Source organism: Wolffia australiana, chromosome 13 (genome assembly GCF_029677425.1).
Source record: "Wolffia australiana isolate 7733 chromosome 13, ASM2967742v1".
Lineage (NCBI taxonomy): Eukaryota > Viridiplantae > Streptophyta > Magnoliopsida > Alismatales > Araceae > Wolffia > Wolffia australiana.
In genome coordinates this window covers 14,086,894-14,102,269 of record NC_135847.1, presented here as the reverse complement: position 1 = coordinate 14,102,269, position 15,376 = coordinate 14,086,894, and the positions used below count along the sequence as shown (strand labels likewise).

Here is a 15,376-nt window from a genome sequence, read left to right as displayed (position 1 = left end):
TTCCATCTCTGCGATCAAGATCATCTTTTTTCTCGCGCAGTAACCAACCTAATTCGTGGTTCGATCCATCAAACTATCTGTCCATCAATTATTCATTTTATGTTGCTTTTCAAATGAATTAAACTATCTCTTTCACGGTCTCCGATCTAATTCATGGCTTGATCAAGCAAACAATCATGAATTTTCTCACATAGTCTCCGATCTAATTCATGAGTCGGTTACCCACACCATCTGTCCAACAATCATGAATTTATGTTGTTATTTCAAATACATTAAACTATCATGGGTCCATCAACCATATATGAAACTATCTCTTACAAGGTATCCGATTTAATTTATGGGTCTATCGACCAAACTATCCGATTTTATATTTTTTTCAAATAATTGAAATTATCTCTGACGCGGTATCCGATTTAATTCATGAGTCGAACAATCAAACTATCTGTCCAACAATCATGAACTTATATTATACTGTTTTTCAAATAAATTAAACTATCTCTCACGCAGTCTCCGATCTAATTCATGCGGCGATCGATCAAACTATCTGTCCAACAATCATGAACTTATATTATACTGTTTTTCAAATAAATTAAACTATCTCTCACGCAGTCTCCGATCTAATTCATGCGGCGATCGATCAAACTATCTGTCCATCAATCGTGGATATACATTGTTTTTCAAATAAATTATATACACTTTATATTGAATGAAAATAATAGTACTGGCCATGATCAACACGTGACCATGCTGCTGCTCTACCACGTGACTCAGGCGGTGGCAGCAGAGAATAACTTGGCGACTGACTAGTAACCTGATTGCCGCCAGTGTTTTATTCGCTCTCGAATAAAACATTGTCTCTATCGAATAGGACAGTCCAGTATTTTATTTATTCTGCTATCTATTGATATTTCTACGTATGTGAATTTATTAAATGAATTTCATAATTGACAAGCAATAGGGTACAAGGCCAGTCAAAAAGAGATTCACAAATGATATCCAATTATTTATGCTATATGTGTACCTATCTACCTATTTATCTATTTGTGAACCAATGCATTTATCTTTCAATCAATGCATTTATCTATCTTACTTTGAATTTGTCTATTATTTTTCTTTCTATCTATCTATCAAGGAACCCATCTACCTACCAATTAGTATATGAATCCACAAATCAATATATCTGTCAATATATGAATCAACATTTTTGCTTCTCAACCAAACAATTTGTACATATATATATATGCCCGTCTATCTAACTTTTTTTTCTACTTGTCTATCTATCTAACTTTCGATTTGTCCGCCTTTTTCTATTCGTCTATCTATCTAACTATATGTATATCTATCTATCTAGCTGTATCTATCTATCTAGCTATATACCAAATATTATGTAAATCCACAAATCTATTGAATTTATCAATATATCTATCTATATATGAATAAATATTTCTGCTCGTCAACCAAACAAATTATACATGTATGTTCATTTATCCACGAAGATTTACATTTATCTATTTATGACAAATCTGTCTATCTATCTACATACTCATATGTATACACATCTTTTAAACAAAAATGTTGGAATCCTTGTTGATGTTCAATGGTCCCAGGAATTTTCACGCATGGGTTGGTATTGAAACATTGTAAAATTGGTTCCATTTCCAATCTTTTTATGAGTGGAGTCCTGCAAACGAGTTTCCTATGAGGTCATTGTTGAGAATAAACACTCGCATGAGCATATTTGGACGTACATGAATCCAGAAGATAATGACTATTATCTAAGAACCGACACAAGGATAACACATGAACATCATATTTAGCATTGCCACTTCTTCATGTCGTCGCCATCAATATAACACCATTTTCTATAATAAGTATAGGGAGAGAAAGAGAGAATATAGGAGAGGGAGAGACTCCTTGTTCTATGAAAATCTCCAAAGAATCCTAAAAAACATGTATGATAAAACAAGCAGATGTGTCGCTTCTGAATTGGAACAAAGCCTATGTCTTAGGGGGCCCCAACCTATTTCTATGCTGGGGGTTTTACACATTCCAATAATCACATGTCCCAAAGTGCTCCTACCTTGGCACAATTAACTTTGGAGTCTACAACTCCTGATATACACTCTAGCAAGCATGGACTGTATATCCATCCAGCCATCTAGTACAATTCTTACTTGTCACCGAATGTTCTTTCAATCTATCTATCCATTTTTTATACTTGTATTTAATTATATGCCATAATTAATTAAGTTAGCACTTTTTTATATTAAAAGGTACAGTCTATAAATCCACCAATATGTGCATGAATCATTAAATCTATCAATCTATGCATCTACCATGAATGGATCTATCATATATGTATCTGTTACCAATTGATTAATGTTCCCTTGGTCTCCCCTTTTTTTTCTAAAAAGATACTCTATTCGTAAATTAAGTTAAAAAATAATTTATTACAAAAAGTGCTTAATGTGCCATCCATCTATCCATCCATCTAGTACGTTAATCTTATGGGCAGGGCCATTTTTCTACCAATTACTGTCATGTTAAGTGGTTTGAGGTTCGGGACGGATGACGGTTCTTCATCTGACATTAAAAGGCAACGATATTCCTCTTTTTAAGGAAATATGCGACAGACGACAAGACAATATTATCTATCCGTCCCGTCCGCTCGTCCAATTCCTCTCCGTTCATCCGTCATCCATCACCAACATTAAGGGGCTTTTTTCCGCTTCATTTAACCGATATATTAAAAAACAAAAAAAATATACCATCCGGTCAAATTATTAAAAATAACGTGAGTTCCAACACGTGACCGCGGAGGCGACAGAATACCACTTCGACTGTCCTTTAATTCCCGCCAAAGTTCATTCTCTCTCTCTATGTCTATCTCTGTATCTATTATTCTCTATCTATATCTCTGTATCTATCCATCTCCATCTCTATCTCTATCTCTGTATTTATTAATATCTCTATCTGAATCTCGATGTCTATCACTATCTCTATCTCCATCAATGTATTAATGTACATCTCTATCTCTATCTCTATCTATCTCTATCTCTCTATCTACCTGTGTTTCTATCTCTATCTCTGTGTGTGCCTATGTCTCTATCTCTGTGTGTGCCTATGTCTCTATCTCTATCTCTGTAAGTGCCTATGTCTCTATCTCTATCTCTGTAAGTGCCTATGTCTCTATCTCTATCTGTTTATCTATCTATATCTCTATATCACATCTGTATCAATGTACATTTCTATCTAAATCTCTCTCTATACTATCTCTGTATCTATCTACATTTCTATTAAAATCTCTCTCTCTCTCTCTCTCTATATATATATATATATCTATCTCTGTATCTCTCTATATTTCTATTAAAATCTCTCTATATCTATCTATGTAGCTATCTACATTTCTATTAAAATCTCTCTCTCTCTCTCTCTATATATATATATATCTATCTCTGTATCTCTCTATATTTCTATTAAAATCTCTCTATATCTATCTCTGTAGCTATCTACATTTCTATTAAAATCTCTCTCTCTCTGTATCTATCTACATTTCTATAAAAATCTCTTCCTATCTAAATCTATCTCTCTCTCTATATCTATCTGTGTATCTATCTACATTTCTATTAAAATCTCTTCCTATCTAAGTCTGTCTGTCTCTCTCTCTCTATATCTATCTCTGTATCTATCTTCATTTCTATTAAAATATCTCTCTATATACATCTATCTCTGTATCTATCTACATTTCTATTAAAATCTCTCCCTATCTAAATCTCTCTCTATATCTATCTCTGTATCTATCCACATTTCTATTAAAATCTCTCTACACCTATCTACATTTCTATTTAAATCTCTCTGTATCTGTATCTGTATTTGTATCTCTATCTCTATCTCTATCTCTATCTCTATCTCTATCTCTATCTCTCTCTAAACAATCAATATCTCTATCTCTATCTCTATCACTATCTCTATCTAAATCTTTATCTCTATCTCCATCTCTATCTAAATCTCTCTCTCTCTCTCTCTATCGCTATCTCTATCTATCTCTCTCTCTCTTCGCTATCTCTATCTAAATCTCTATCTATCTCTATCTAAATCTCTATCTCTCTGTCTCTCTCTCTATCTAAATCTCTATCTTTCTCTATCTCTATTTAAATCTCTCTGTCTCTCTCTCTATCTCTATTTAAATCTCTCTGTCTCTCTCTCTATCTCTATTTAAATCTCTCTGTCTCTCTCTCTATCTAAATCTCTATCTTTCTCTATCTCTATTTAAATCTCTCTCTCTCTCTCTCTCTAAATTTCTATCTGTCTCTCTCTCTATCTCACTCTCTATCGCTACACCCCTATCTCCATCTCTGTCTCTGTTATCCTTCCTGCACACGCAGTCGAGAAAACGACAGCGCTCAGTGTCCGGTCTGCGAACATGGCGCCGCCACCTGCTCCACAACGCCCAATGGCGGACAACTCTCTCTCTCTACTCCTCCCGCACTCCCTTAAAACCAGCCACGGACCAATGCCGACGATCGTTGCAGTCATCTCTCTCTCCTGTTCCTGCTTTCTTCGCCATGGATTGGAGGCCGGCAATCGCATGCTTCGTGTTCTTCGGCTCTGTCTTCCCCGCTGCGCTGTCCCTCAATGTCACCTTCGACCGCCGCTCGCTCGTCTTCGATGGAGAGAGGAAGCTCATCATCTCCGCTTCCATTCATTATCCGCGCAGTGTTCCTGCCGTGAGTTTTTCATTTTTTGTTTTTTTTTGTGATTTTCTGTGTTTTTTTTGTGATCTTATCGATCTTTGGAGTAGATGTGGCCGGCGCTTGTCGCTGCGGTGAAGGAGGGAGGAGCTGATGCGATTGAATCTTATGTGTTTTGGAACGGCCACGAGCCTTCTCCTGGCAAAGTAAGGATTCATCGTTTGATCTTCTTCGTGATTTGTTCTCTCGGCGATGTTCTTATGCGAGTTCAACCTCTCATTGTAGTATTACTTCGAGGATCGGTTCGATCTGGTTAAATTCGTGAGAATCGTTCAGGAGGCGGGAATGTATATGATCCTTCGGATCGGCCCGTTCGTAGCAGCTGAATGGAACTTCGGGTTTGAAATTCTGCCGATTTTTATCCAATCAGTTTTATTCGAATGAAGATTTTTTACGTCGCATTTGATTGAAACTTTGGTTTTTGATTTGAGAATTGCTAATATTGTTTTAAGAGTCCAGTTTTGCTGGAATGCAGCGGAGTGCCGGTTTGGGTGCATTACGAACGGGGGGCGATCTTCAGAACTGACAACGAGCCTTGGATGGTGCTTCCTGTTCTTTCCCTTCGTATTCATTAAAACAATTAACTATTGTAATTTTTTAATCAGGGGAAACGACATCAATTGTTCTTTTGTCGCAGACCCACATGAAGAGTTTCATGACGGTCATCGTGAACATAATGAAGAGGGAGAAATTATTCGCCCAGCAGGGCGGGCCCATCATTCTAGCGCAGGCAAGTTCCATATCTTTCCGCCTTTGCAACTTGAACGTTCTGCACTCTGATTTGATACTCTTAAATAAGTGGTTCCTCTTTACTGTCAATTTAATATTATTAGAAAAATATCTTTCAAAAGATAGATTAGAAAAGTAGTTGTAGGTGTAATTAGGCTGTTCTCATATATATTTTTATATAGTATAGGGTTGATTACCAATCTCACTTGATCCATCCAGCAGAAAAATTGAAGAGATTTATCGGTCCTGTTTTCTGCCACTTTCGACGCGGGTTTTATTTTTTAACTCATCGAAGTAACATTAATTTTGATTTACAATCTGCCAATTTTCAAAGGTTGAAAACGAATATGGCGACACCGAAGCGGCTTATGGAGATGGTGGCAAGCGATATGCCATGTGGGCAGCCAATATGGCTATTTCACAGAACATAGGCGTCCCCTGGATCATGTGCCAGCAATATGACGCCCCTGATCATGTGGTTAGGATTTAATGACTTCAATAATTAGTTTACTTCTCATGAAATTCTGCAACCTTCATGGATAAAAGTAAGAGAAATATAATATCTCAGTGTTATATAACAGTGAAATATGGTGTAGTTTTTGGCATAAATTGCTCTTCTACGTCTGGTATTTAACTAACTCCTCTGTTGATCTTTTTTCAGATTAACACTTGCAACTCCTTTTATTGTGATCAATTTTCTCCCAATGCAGTCGACAAACCGAAATTTTGGACTGAGAATTGGCCTGGATGGTAATTATCACGATTAGTAAATTTTTCAAACGAGTCAAGATGATTATAGATTTTTTTTACAATAAAGATGACGTTTCCAGGTTTAAAACTTTTGGCGCAAGCAATCCTCATAGGCCGCCCGAAGATATTGCATATTCTGTGGCTCGGTTTTTCCAGAAAGGTGGCAGTCTACAGAATTATTACATGGTAATTTACAGCTTTTACGATTGCATTGGTGCTATGTTTTGTTTATTTTTAAAGTTTTGTTTTGAATTTAGTACCATGGTGGAACGAACTTTGATCGTACTTCTGGAGGTCCCTTCATCACTACAAGCTATGATTATGACGCGCCAATCGACGAATATGGTGAGTGATCCAATGTCGAATCAATTTTTCGAAATAAATGATAGTTGTTTTAAACTGCTGTCGGCCATGAATCATAGGATTGCTGAGACTACCCAAGTGGGGGCACCTCAAAGATCTACACAGAGCTATAAAACTGTGTGAGCATGCATTATTATATGGAGAACCCACGTTTCTTTCTCTTGGCTCTCTGCAAGAGGTATTCTATGCTTCTCCGTCTTCTTTCACTGTTTCTTTTTTCTGATTTTTAAAATGGAAACATATTTCAGCTTTAATTTATTTCGGAATCTTCAACTTTCGACCCTTTTTATTATACTCTTTAGCGGTATAGTATGGTGCTAAGAAAGTCGCACATTGTTATGCGTCATCATTTTTGAACCTCTGTTTTATTTTCTCAGGTTGACTTCTTCACGGATTCATCCGGAAAGTGCGCTGCGTTTATTGCAAATATGGATACAGAAAACGACAAAGTTGTGATTTTTAGGAACCAATCATATCTCGTTCCATCTTGGTCTGTCAGCATTTTGCCAGATTGCAAGAATGTGGCATTCAACACGGCAAAGGTGATATATTCTCTTCCGCGTTCATGTATTTATTTATAATTTCTGTTCGAGGGGATTTTCGTACATTAGGATATAACACGCTAATCTGAAAAATTGTCATCTAACCGCAGGTTAGCTCCCAGACTACAAACGTAGAGATGATTCCCGAGAAAATAAGAGTCTCCAGATGGGATGTCTTCGTGGAGAAAGCTGGGCTTTGGGGAACGCCTGACTTCTCCCAGCAAGGGTTTGTGGATCACATTAACACCACGCGGGATTCTACTGATTATCTCTGGCAAGCGATAAGGTAACTGTCATATAAATATTTTGGATTTGGTTAGTAATTATGTTTGGTTTTCTTCGGAATATCATTCGAATTTGTGGAAATTTAAATTCGTACCGGAAAATTGTCAGCCTGAATATTGATGAAAGTGACATCCGAGGAAATGCCGTCCTTGCTGTGGAGTCGGAGGGCCATGGCGTCCATGTCTTTTTAAACCAAAAACTCCAAGGTAATCGTATGATTGACATGTACGTACATTCAATGGGTCATAGTCATTGCTATGATAATGGAGACGAGTTCACCATCTAGGGTAGGATTATGATGAAATGGGATGCAAAGATGATAGCAGAACGTCATTTTGTCCAGTCATCATCTTCATCAATGTCACTGGCGTCCCCAAATCTGATCATTGTCATCGTCATCCATGGTTGGGCTTGGATGAACGACCGTGATTCACCATCGATCAATGGATGGTTAATGCTAAACCCTACCGTTAACTCAGCATACTATCAACTGAGAAACTAACCTAAATGAAACGTGAGAAATATCATTTTTAATGGCTACTCCGATTTGTATGTTTTTTTAACTTGCTTTAATTTCGTAGTTCATGTTATCCATTTAAAATCAGAGTATTTGCCTTCTTTGAAGAACTCATAATTTGTCTTAATTTATTGATACAGTAAGCGTGTATGGAAATGGTCGAAACTCGAGTTTCATGATTGAGACGCCTGTCCACCTGATTCCAGGAATCAATCAGCTTTCTCTTCTAAGCATGACAGTCGGCTTGCAAGTAAGTTTCTGCTTGGTTAACGCTACAAGCTTCACCTTTCTCCAGCACAAGGGTTACTTGGAATAGGAGATGAAGTTCACCTTTTTTTTGCCTCCATAAGTGATAATTTTTTTTATTTCAATAGTAAAAAATTTAAATCATCAAATTTCGTGGGGGAATAACTAGCTAACTAGTGAGAATTTTTCTACTTATATAATCATGTTTCTACTTATAGAATGTTCTAATGAATGACTATCTAATAATGTTTCTACTTATATATGGGTCGCCTGGAATTTTAACTCTGTAAATTTCCGTGTTCATTTGTTTCCTCTTTAGAATGCAGGGCCATTTTATGAGTGGCGAGGGGCAGGCCTGACCAGCGTTAAGATAAATGGGCTTAGAAATGGAACGTTAGACCTTTCCTCGATGAATTGGTCGTATAAGGTATGGTTTGTGAGAAACAGTTCTATTTTTTTTCTCTTCAAGTTTTCCCCTTAGCGCAAGAATTTTGAAAAGTTTAATCTGGGAAAACTGCAAAAGTTGCCGACTTTTTGTTTTTAATTATGAAAATCTCGTGCTTTTTTTTAAGGCTCGTGCATTTAAGGCTAAAAAAGCTGATCTTGGGGATTTCGATCGTTCTTCTTATTCCCTTTAGATTGGGCTGGAAGGAGAGGCTCAACGCATTTACAGCACCTCGAGCAGCATTGGCTGGGAATCAAAACTGGTCCTTCCCAAAAAGCAGCCCCTCATTTGGTACAAGGTACTTTTTTCCTACCTCCTCTTACCTCTTCTTCTTGAAAGAAATGTGGCAGACGACTTTTGATGTTCAAGCCAGTCTGGATGTGAGTTTGGGCTGCGCTTCCTTTCTCCCATTTAATATCGCTGAGTACTGTCCCTTTTTTCACTTCTACATCAAATAATGAAGTATTAGCTATAATACTGTTTATCGCAAAATAAGCGTAATTTTTTAATTAGATATATTTTTTTAACTACAGTAGTGAAATTTCCATTAACAGATTTTCTACTGATTTATTTCAGTTGTCCAGGTCTTAGTTGACTTAAACTGCCCAATGGAAGATGTTCCTGTACTTTCATGTTGATCGAGCATTTTCGATTTGCCTTTATTTATGACCCAAAATAAAAAGAAACATGCCAATGTTCTTGCAGGCGAGCATTGATCTGCCGAAAGGGATTGAACCAATTGGCCTTGACATGGCATCCATGGGGAAGGGCAGAGTTTGGCTGAACGGAAAAGCCATTGGGAGATACTGGCCGAGGAAAAGTCCATCTGAGGGTTGCTCAGCCATCTGTGACTACAGAGGGAAATTCTATCCAGATAAATGCAACACCGGCTGTGGAGAACCCACCCAAAGATGGTAAACAAATTAAATCCTTAATTGTTGGAACGTGTCTGTAGGGAAAGGCTGCAACATGGCAGGCACATTTCCTTTTTTTTTATGGAGATTTTAATAGTTCCTATGGGTTTTTTTTTACTCTGTTTTTCTAAGCAGTCTCGCTTTCTTTTTGGTAGGCAGTTAGAACTAGGGTTTGACTGTCCTGGTCCGGTCCGGGTTTTTAGCAAAGACCTAAACCTTACCTAAACTTCGGTCTGGTTCCGGTCCGTTCTTTTTCAGTCCTGGTCTGGTCCGGACTAGTCCTGGTCTGGTCAAGTTTACTAGTCAATGTCAAAGTCAAAGTACAAAGTTTATGTTCATGGTAATTTAAAAAATCCACTACATCAAGTGGGTGCCTACAGATGGTCGAATATGTGGCATCTATGCTGAGCTCAATAGAAACCTCTCCGTCAAGTTGGATTTGATATTTTTAGAATTTTGTAAACAATATTAAATAAATATCAAATAATATTTTTCCAGTTCCGTTCCGGTTTGACCCTTGAACCTAAACCTGTTTGACAAACCGGTCCACCCTCAAGCGAAGTACCTATGGTCCCGGTTCGGTCTGGTCAAACCGGTCCTCGGTCCTAAATGTCCAACCCTAGTTAAAACTGCTTCGCGCCCTTTCCCATGAATTGTACTTTATTTATTCCTATACGAATAAATACAGAACAGTGTGTTGAACTGTGTGGAAGTGTTGTGTCTCTGGTCTGTGAGATAGGTGGGATTTCTCCCCGACATAAACTCATAATCAGCCATTTTAGGTAGATAATTTAGTTTTTGCATGCTCTTTTAACAGGTACCATGTCCCAAGGTCATGGTTTCAGCCTTCTGGAAACACGCTGGTTGTTTTTGAGGAGGAAGGTGGCGACCCCACTTCGATCTCTTTCTCCAGGCGGCAGGTGACTGCCGTCTCCGGCCTTGTTCGCGAAGACCATCCCGTCATGACTGTAGAACCTTGCTCGTTGGTCGGTGGTGCCGCCAGCGTGGTGGCTTCTCTTTGTTTGTCCTGCCCTGTCGGCTCCGTTATCTCCGCCGTCGAGTTTGCCAGCTTTGGGAATCCTATTGGAGCTCATGGATCTTTTCGACAAGGAGACTGCCACTACCCCAGCACCCTTGCCATTGTGGAAGATGTCTCTTCCTCTCTCCTCTTTCTCTCTCTTCTCTCTCTCCACTCTCTTTTTCTATCTCCTCTCTCATTGTTCTCTCCTCTTACTCCCCCTTTATATCTCATTCTCTCTTTCCCATTTCCCTTTTTTCTATTTTTGTCTCATGTCTCTTTTTCCTCTTTTGTCTCTCCCCCCTCTCTCTCTCTCTCTTGCTTTTCTCCTTTTCTTTCTCTCTCCTCTCTCTCACTCACTTTCTCTCCCTCTTTCTCTCTCTATACCTACATCTTTGCCCTTCTCTTTCCCATTTTCCTAACTCTCTTTATTCTTATACGTATACCCATAAATTTTCCATTTCTCAATTTATATACGGATATCTACCCATCTTTCCTTGTCTCTGGCCATCTCTTTCTATTTACATATGTTTATCTCGACCCATCTCTCTTGATAATTCTACGCACATCTTGCCATGCATCTCGCTACCTGATATATATCTATGCCCATTTGTCGATCCCCTGCCCATCTCTTTCTGTCTCTATGTCCCTATGTATTGATCTCTGTCTATCTTTCTCTTACTATATATATCCGTCTTATCTCTCTATACTTATAATGCCTCCTTCCCTTTATGGCTCACATCTCTGGTCTTCCTGTTTCAGGCGTGCTTGGGAAGGAGAGAATGCTCCATTGCCTTGTCGAAGAAGACATTTGGAGAAGATCATTGCCCCGGCAAGATCAAAGCTCTCGCCGTTGAAGCCGCATGCAGCTAGCCAACGGTTAGAGGTCAGGAGACTTATTTATCCCGTTTGTCTTACTTTTATTATATAAAATTAGGTCCTAAGGCGCGAGTTTACGAGGGGGCGCAACTTTAAGAGCAGAGCAGGAAAGCTTTTTTTTCCAAAACGTTTTGTTATTAATTGAACATTGGGAAGACTGAATCTTAGTATTACTTTCTTTATGTGGTAGATTGTTTCCTCTTCCATGGTTCCTTCTTCTTTTGGGAGGGCAATTCGCCCACGAACAGCGCTGCCTGAGCCCAGCCTGCATATTTTCCATACCTTCTCACAAAGGCCTCTGAGATTCGCCCGTAATGCTTTGGCGAAATTCGGCTGCCAGCTAGCTCGGGTATCAAATCCCTCGTCGCAATCTGCAGATGACATAGATCAGCCTTCTTTCTCTCTCTAAAATACATCTTCCAATCTATATAATTTACCCTCTCCATCTATGTATCTCTTTCCAGCCATCTTGCTTCCATTTCTCTCTATATAGATGTATGTACATCAATATATCTGCCTATCTAAGTGTAGATTGATCCATCCATCCATCCATCCATCCTTTTACACATCCACCAAATGTATCAATATATATCTTTGTAAATATATATCCAACCTATAAATGCACCTATCAATCTCTAGTCTACAAATGTATCTGTAGCTGATCAATTGATCCCCAGACTATGCATCTCTCTATTTAATTCTTGCTCTCTCTCTCTCTCTCACACACACACACACAACATATATATATATGGGTGTCAAATCCTTATGTATCTATCATCTTTTATATCTTACTGGGGTGCTCATATCTATGTATACTTACCTGCCAGACGTGGGTGTCGACAGGGATGGCGTGATGGTGATCGAGGGAGAAGAGGGCGACACAGGCAGCCACTTTCGGCCCGACTCCAGGCAAAGTGCAGAGGGCCTCTATACACTCTGCCAGCTCCATTTCCCGCAGTGACTCCAGCCATGTCACGCCTCCCCCTGGCTTCTCTCTCAATGCCCTTGCTGCGTTCACCACGAACCCCGCCCTGGCCCACACCAAAAATCAACTCTCAACAACCTGTGCCCAACCTGCTGACAACTAAAATTAAAGCCTCGAATACTGTGTTAAAAGCTATAGCTGATAGCAAAACCGCTATTTTTCCTCTTAAGCTGGATGTTGTTCTTCAACACCCCACTACACCTATCCACGGAATATTTTTGCCACGTGCTCGATGAATTGTTTCTTTGATTTTTGAACCTGTAATCTGGCTCTAATACCAAATTAAAATTTAAAAGCTATAGCTGATAGCAAAGATGAAGAATGTTGGTCTTCAACGTTGGCAAATTCCATTGTGCTAAAAGCTATAGCTGATAGCAAAGATGAAGAATGTTGGTCTTCGACACTGGCGAATTCCATTGTGCTAAAAGCTATAGCTGATAGCAAAGACTAAGAATGTTGGTCTTCGACGCTGGCGAATTCCATTGTGCTAAAAGCTATAGCTGATAGCAAAGGCGAAGAATGTTGGTCTTTGACGCTGGCGAATTCCATTGCGCTAAAAGCTATAGCTGATAGCAAAGACGAAGAATGTTGGCCTTCGACACTGGCGAATTGCATTTTGCTAAAAGCTATAGCTGATGGCAAAGACAAAGAATGTTGGTCTTCGATGCTGGCGAATTCCATTGTGCTAAAAGCTATAGCTGATAAACAAGATGAAGAACGTTGATCTTCGACGCTGGCGAGTTCCATTGTGCTAAAAGCTATAGCTGATATCAAAGACGAAGGATGTTGGTCTTCGATGCTGGCAAATTCCATTGTGCTAAAAGCTATAGCTGATAGCAAAGATGAAGAAAGTTGGTATTCGCTGGCGAATTCCTAAAAGCTATAGCTAGACATGGTTGTTCTGTTCTTTTCGTTCTAAATGAACAAAAAATTCACACAAAAGAACCACACACGACCTTGTTCTTTGTTCTGTTCTTTTTTTTTTCAAAAAACGAACAAAATTTGCACATTCGCACAAATTTACACAAAACTAGAATAAAATTCACACAAAGCGAACGAAAGAACCGCACAAAGGTCTGTGCGTTGTTCTGTTCGAATTTGTTTTTGTTCTGTTCGGAAATCAGAACAGTCCGAATAATTTGCACAAATTCTCACAAAAATAACAGAACGACCATGTCTAGCTACTTCTCATCTTTGACACTGACCTGTACCCAAACCCGGCTCTCCGCAGGTCCTCCTCGGAGACCGAGGCCAGCAAGTCAACTCCGGGGAATCGATAAAAGTCAACTCCATCGACGGTCCCAATGCACTCGCCCAGAGACGCCAGATTCTCTACCATCCGTTGGATCCTGCCTATGTTATTATTGGAGGAGCACAAGAACTGAAACAGGCACTCCACCGGGTCCTGCTTAAGGATCCGAACTCCGCCGTCAAGTCTCCTCGCCAGCTCAGCAAAGGCCACGTCGGCGGCGGCGAACTCCTGCCACATGGCGGCCACCGAGACGGCCACGTCGAGGTTCAGGTATTCCCTGATGGCGGAGCCGGCGGCGGCGGCCTCGGCGGCGCCGCCGTGAGCAAGGAAGGCCACGTGGCCTTGTGGGTCGCCCTCCTCGTGTTTCAGCGAGAGGAGATGTCTTCCTACGACGCCGGTGAACTGCTCGGCCCCCGTCTTCCTCCATCTGAAGGTCTGCCCCGTCGGAAGCGTGAGAGGCAGCGATAACTCCACCCGTGCGACCCCGACAAGCTCCCACGCGTGCGACGCCATTGCTGGGTCCAATCAAGCTTCCCCCCCTATCTTCAAATTTCCCTTGTACAGTTTTAATGGGGCTATTGGGCTTTGATTTCAAAGGGTATTTCATAATCAACCTTACCCTATCTTCAAATTTCTCTTGTTTAGATCACATCTCTGTACTGTTTTAATGGGGCTATTGGGTTTTGATTTCAAAGGATATTTCACAATAGTGTTCGCCCAACCGATATCCGTCCGTCATCCGGTATCGGACAACCGATATCCGATATCCAGGAAAAAATGGGACGGTGCCGGATATCGGATATAAGGGGTTAGTCGGATATCGGTATCGGATACCGAAGGTGGAGGGACGAGGCGGATACCGGATGCCGGATATCAGTTTTCGATATCCGGATATCGGTTTTCGATATCGGATATTGGTTTTTGGTATCGGATATCGGTCGGTATCTGTCTATAAGGGGTTAGACGGATATCGGTGTCGGATACCGAAGGTGGAGGGATGAGGCGGATACAGGATGCCAGATATCGGTTTTCGATATCCGGATGTCGGAGACGGATACCGGATATCGAAAACCGATCTCAGGATATCGGAACCGATATCGATAAGCTATCTATCTCACTCATTTATAATAAATGAAATATTTTTTTATAAAAATATCGGTGTTGGATATCGAAAACCGATATCCACACCCGATATCCGATATCGTCATCCTTCCCCCTGAGACGGAGACGGATCTCGACATCGAGACGGATATCGGTATCGGATATCGGCACTGTAGCAACCGATATCCGATACCAATATCCGATATCTGGATATCGGAATGAGCGGATACGGGAAAATTGCCTTTCCGGTATCCGATACAGCATCCGTCCCGATACCGTCATCCGGTACCGGTATCAGGACGGCCGAACTCTATTTCACAATGAACCTTTCCCTATCTTCAAATTTTGCTTGTTTGTATCACATCTCTGTACTGTTTGAATGGGGCTATTGGGCTTTGATTTCAAAGGATATTTCACAATGGGTACTAGAGGAGGTCAGATTATAGGCAAAAGAGATTTGTGATTAAGATGTTGAGAGGGAACATGATCTGACACTGGTGTATTTTACTTGCAGACTTGCAGTTAATGGGTTTTAGGTAGAGGAATGGACCTGGGTTATTCCTTCATTAACACATTTTTTTAGTTGTTTTGGCAAAAAA

General features: G+C 39.9%; 2 protein-coding genes across 2 annotated transcripts; one reads left to right on the top strand and one right to left on the bottom strand.

The window, feature by feature from the left end:
- The first annotated feature begins 4,400 nt into the window (after nt 1-4,400).
- LOC144710973 (beta-galactosidase 3-like) lies at nt 4,401-11,628 on the top strand. Its single transcript, XM_078584850.1, is given in 20 exon segments — nt 4,401-4,617; nt 4,619-4,727; nt 4,802-4,897; nt 4,977-5,089; nt 5,227-5,293; nt 5,389-5,481; nt 5,815-5,958; nt 6,142-6,230; nt 6,311-6,416; nt 6,488-6,575; nt 6,653-6,771; nt 6,971-7,135; nt 7,246-7,421; nt 7,529-7,626; nt 8,078-8,187; nt 8,503-8,610; nt 8,822-8,926; nt 9,334-9,542; nt 10,360-10,693; nt 11,323-11,628. Coding segments are annotated over 20 exon segments (2,634 nt in total). The 5' UTR covers nt 4,401-4,423; the 3' UTR covers nt 11,434-11,628.
- OGG1 (8-oxoguanine-DNA glycosylase 1) lies at nt 11,619-14,246 on the bottom strand. The gene is made up of 3 exons (XM_078584852.1): nt 13,630-14,246; nt 12,260-12,470; nt 11,619-11,810 (listed from the first exon to the last, which is right to left on the bottom strand). Exons 1-3 carry the CDS (start codon nt 14,187-14,189, stop codon nt 11,619-11,621), a joined length of 963 nt encoding a protein of 320 aa, XP_078440978.1. The 5' UTR covers nt 14,190-14,246.
- Nucleotides 14,247-15,376: the final 1,130 nt, after the last annotated feature.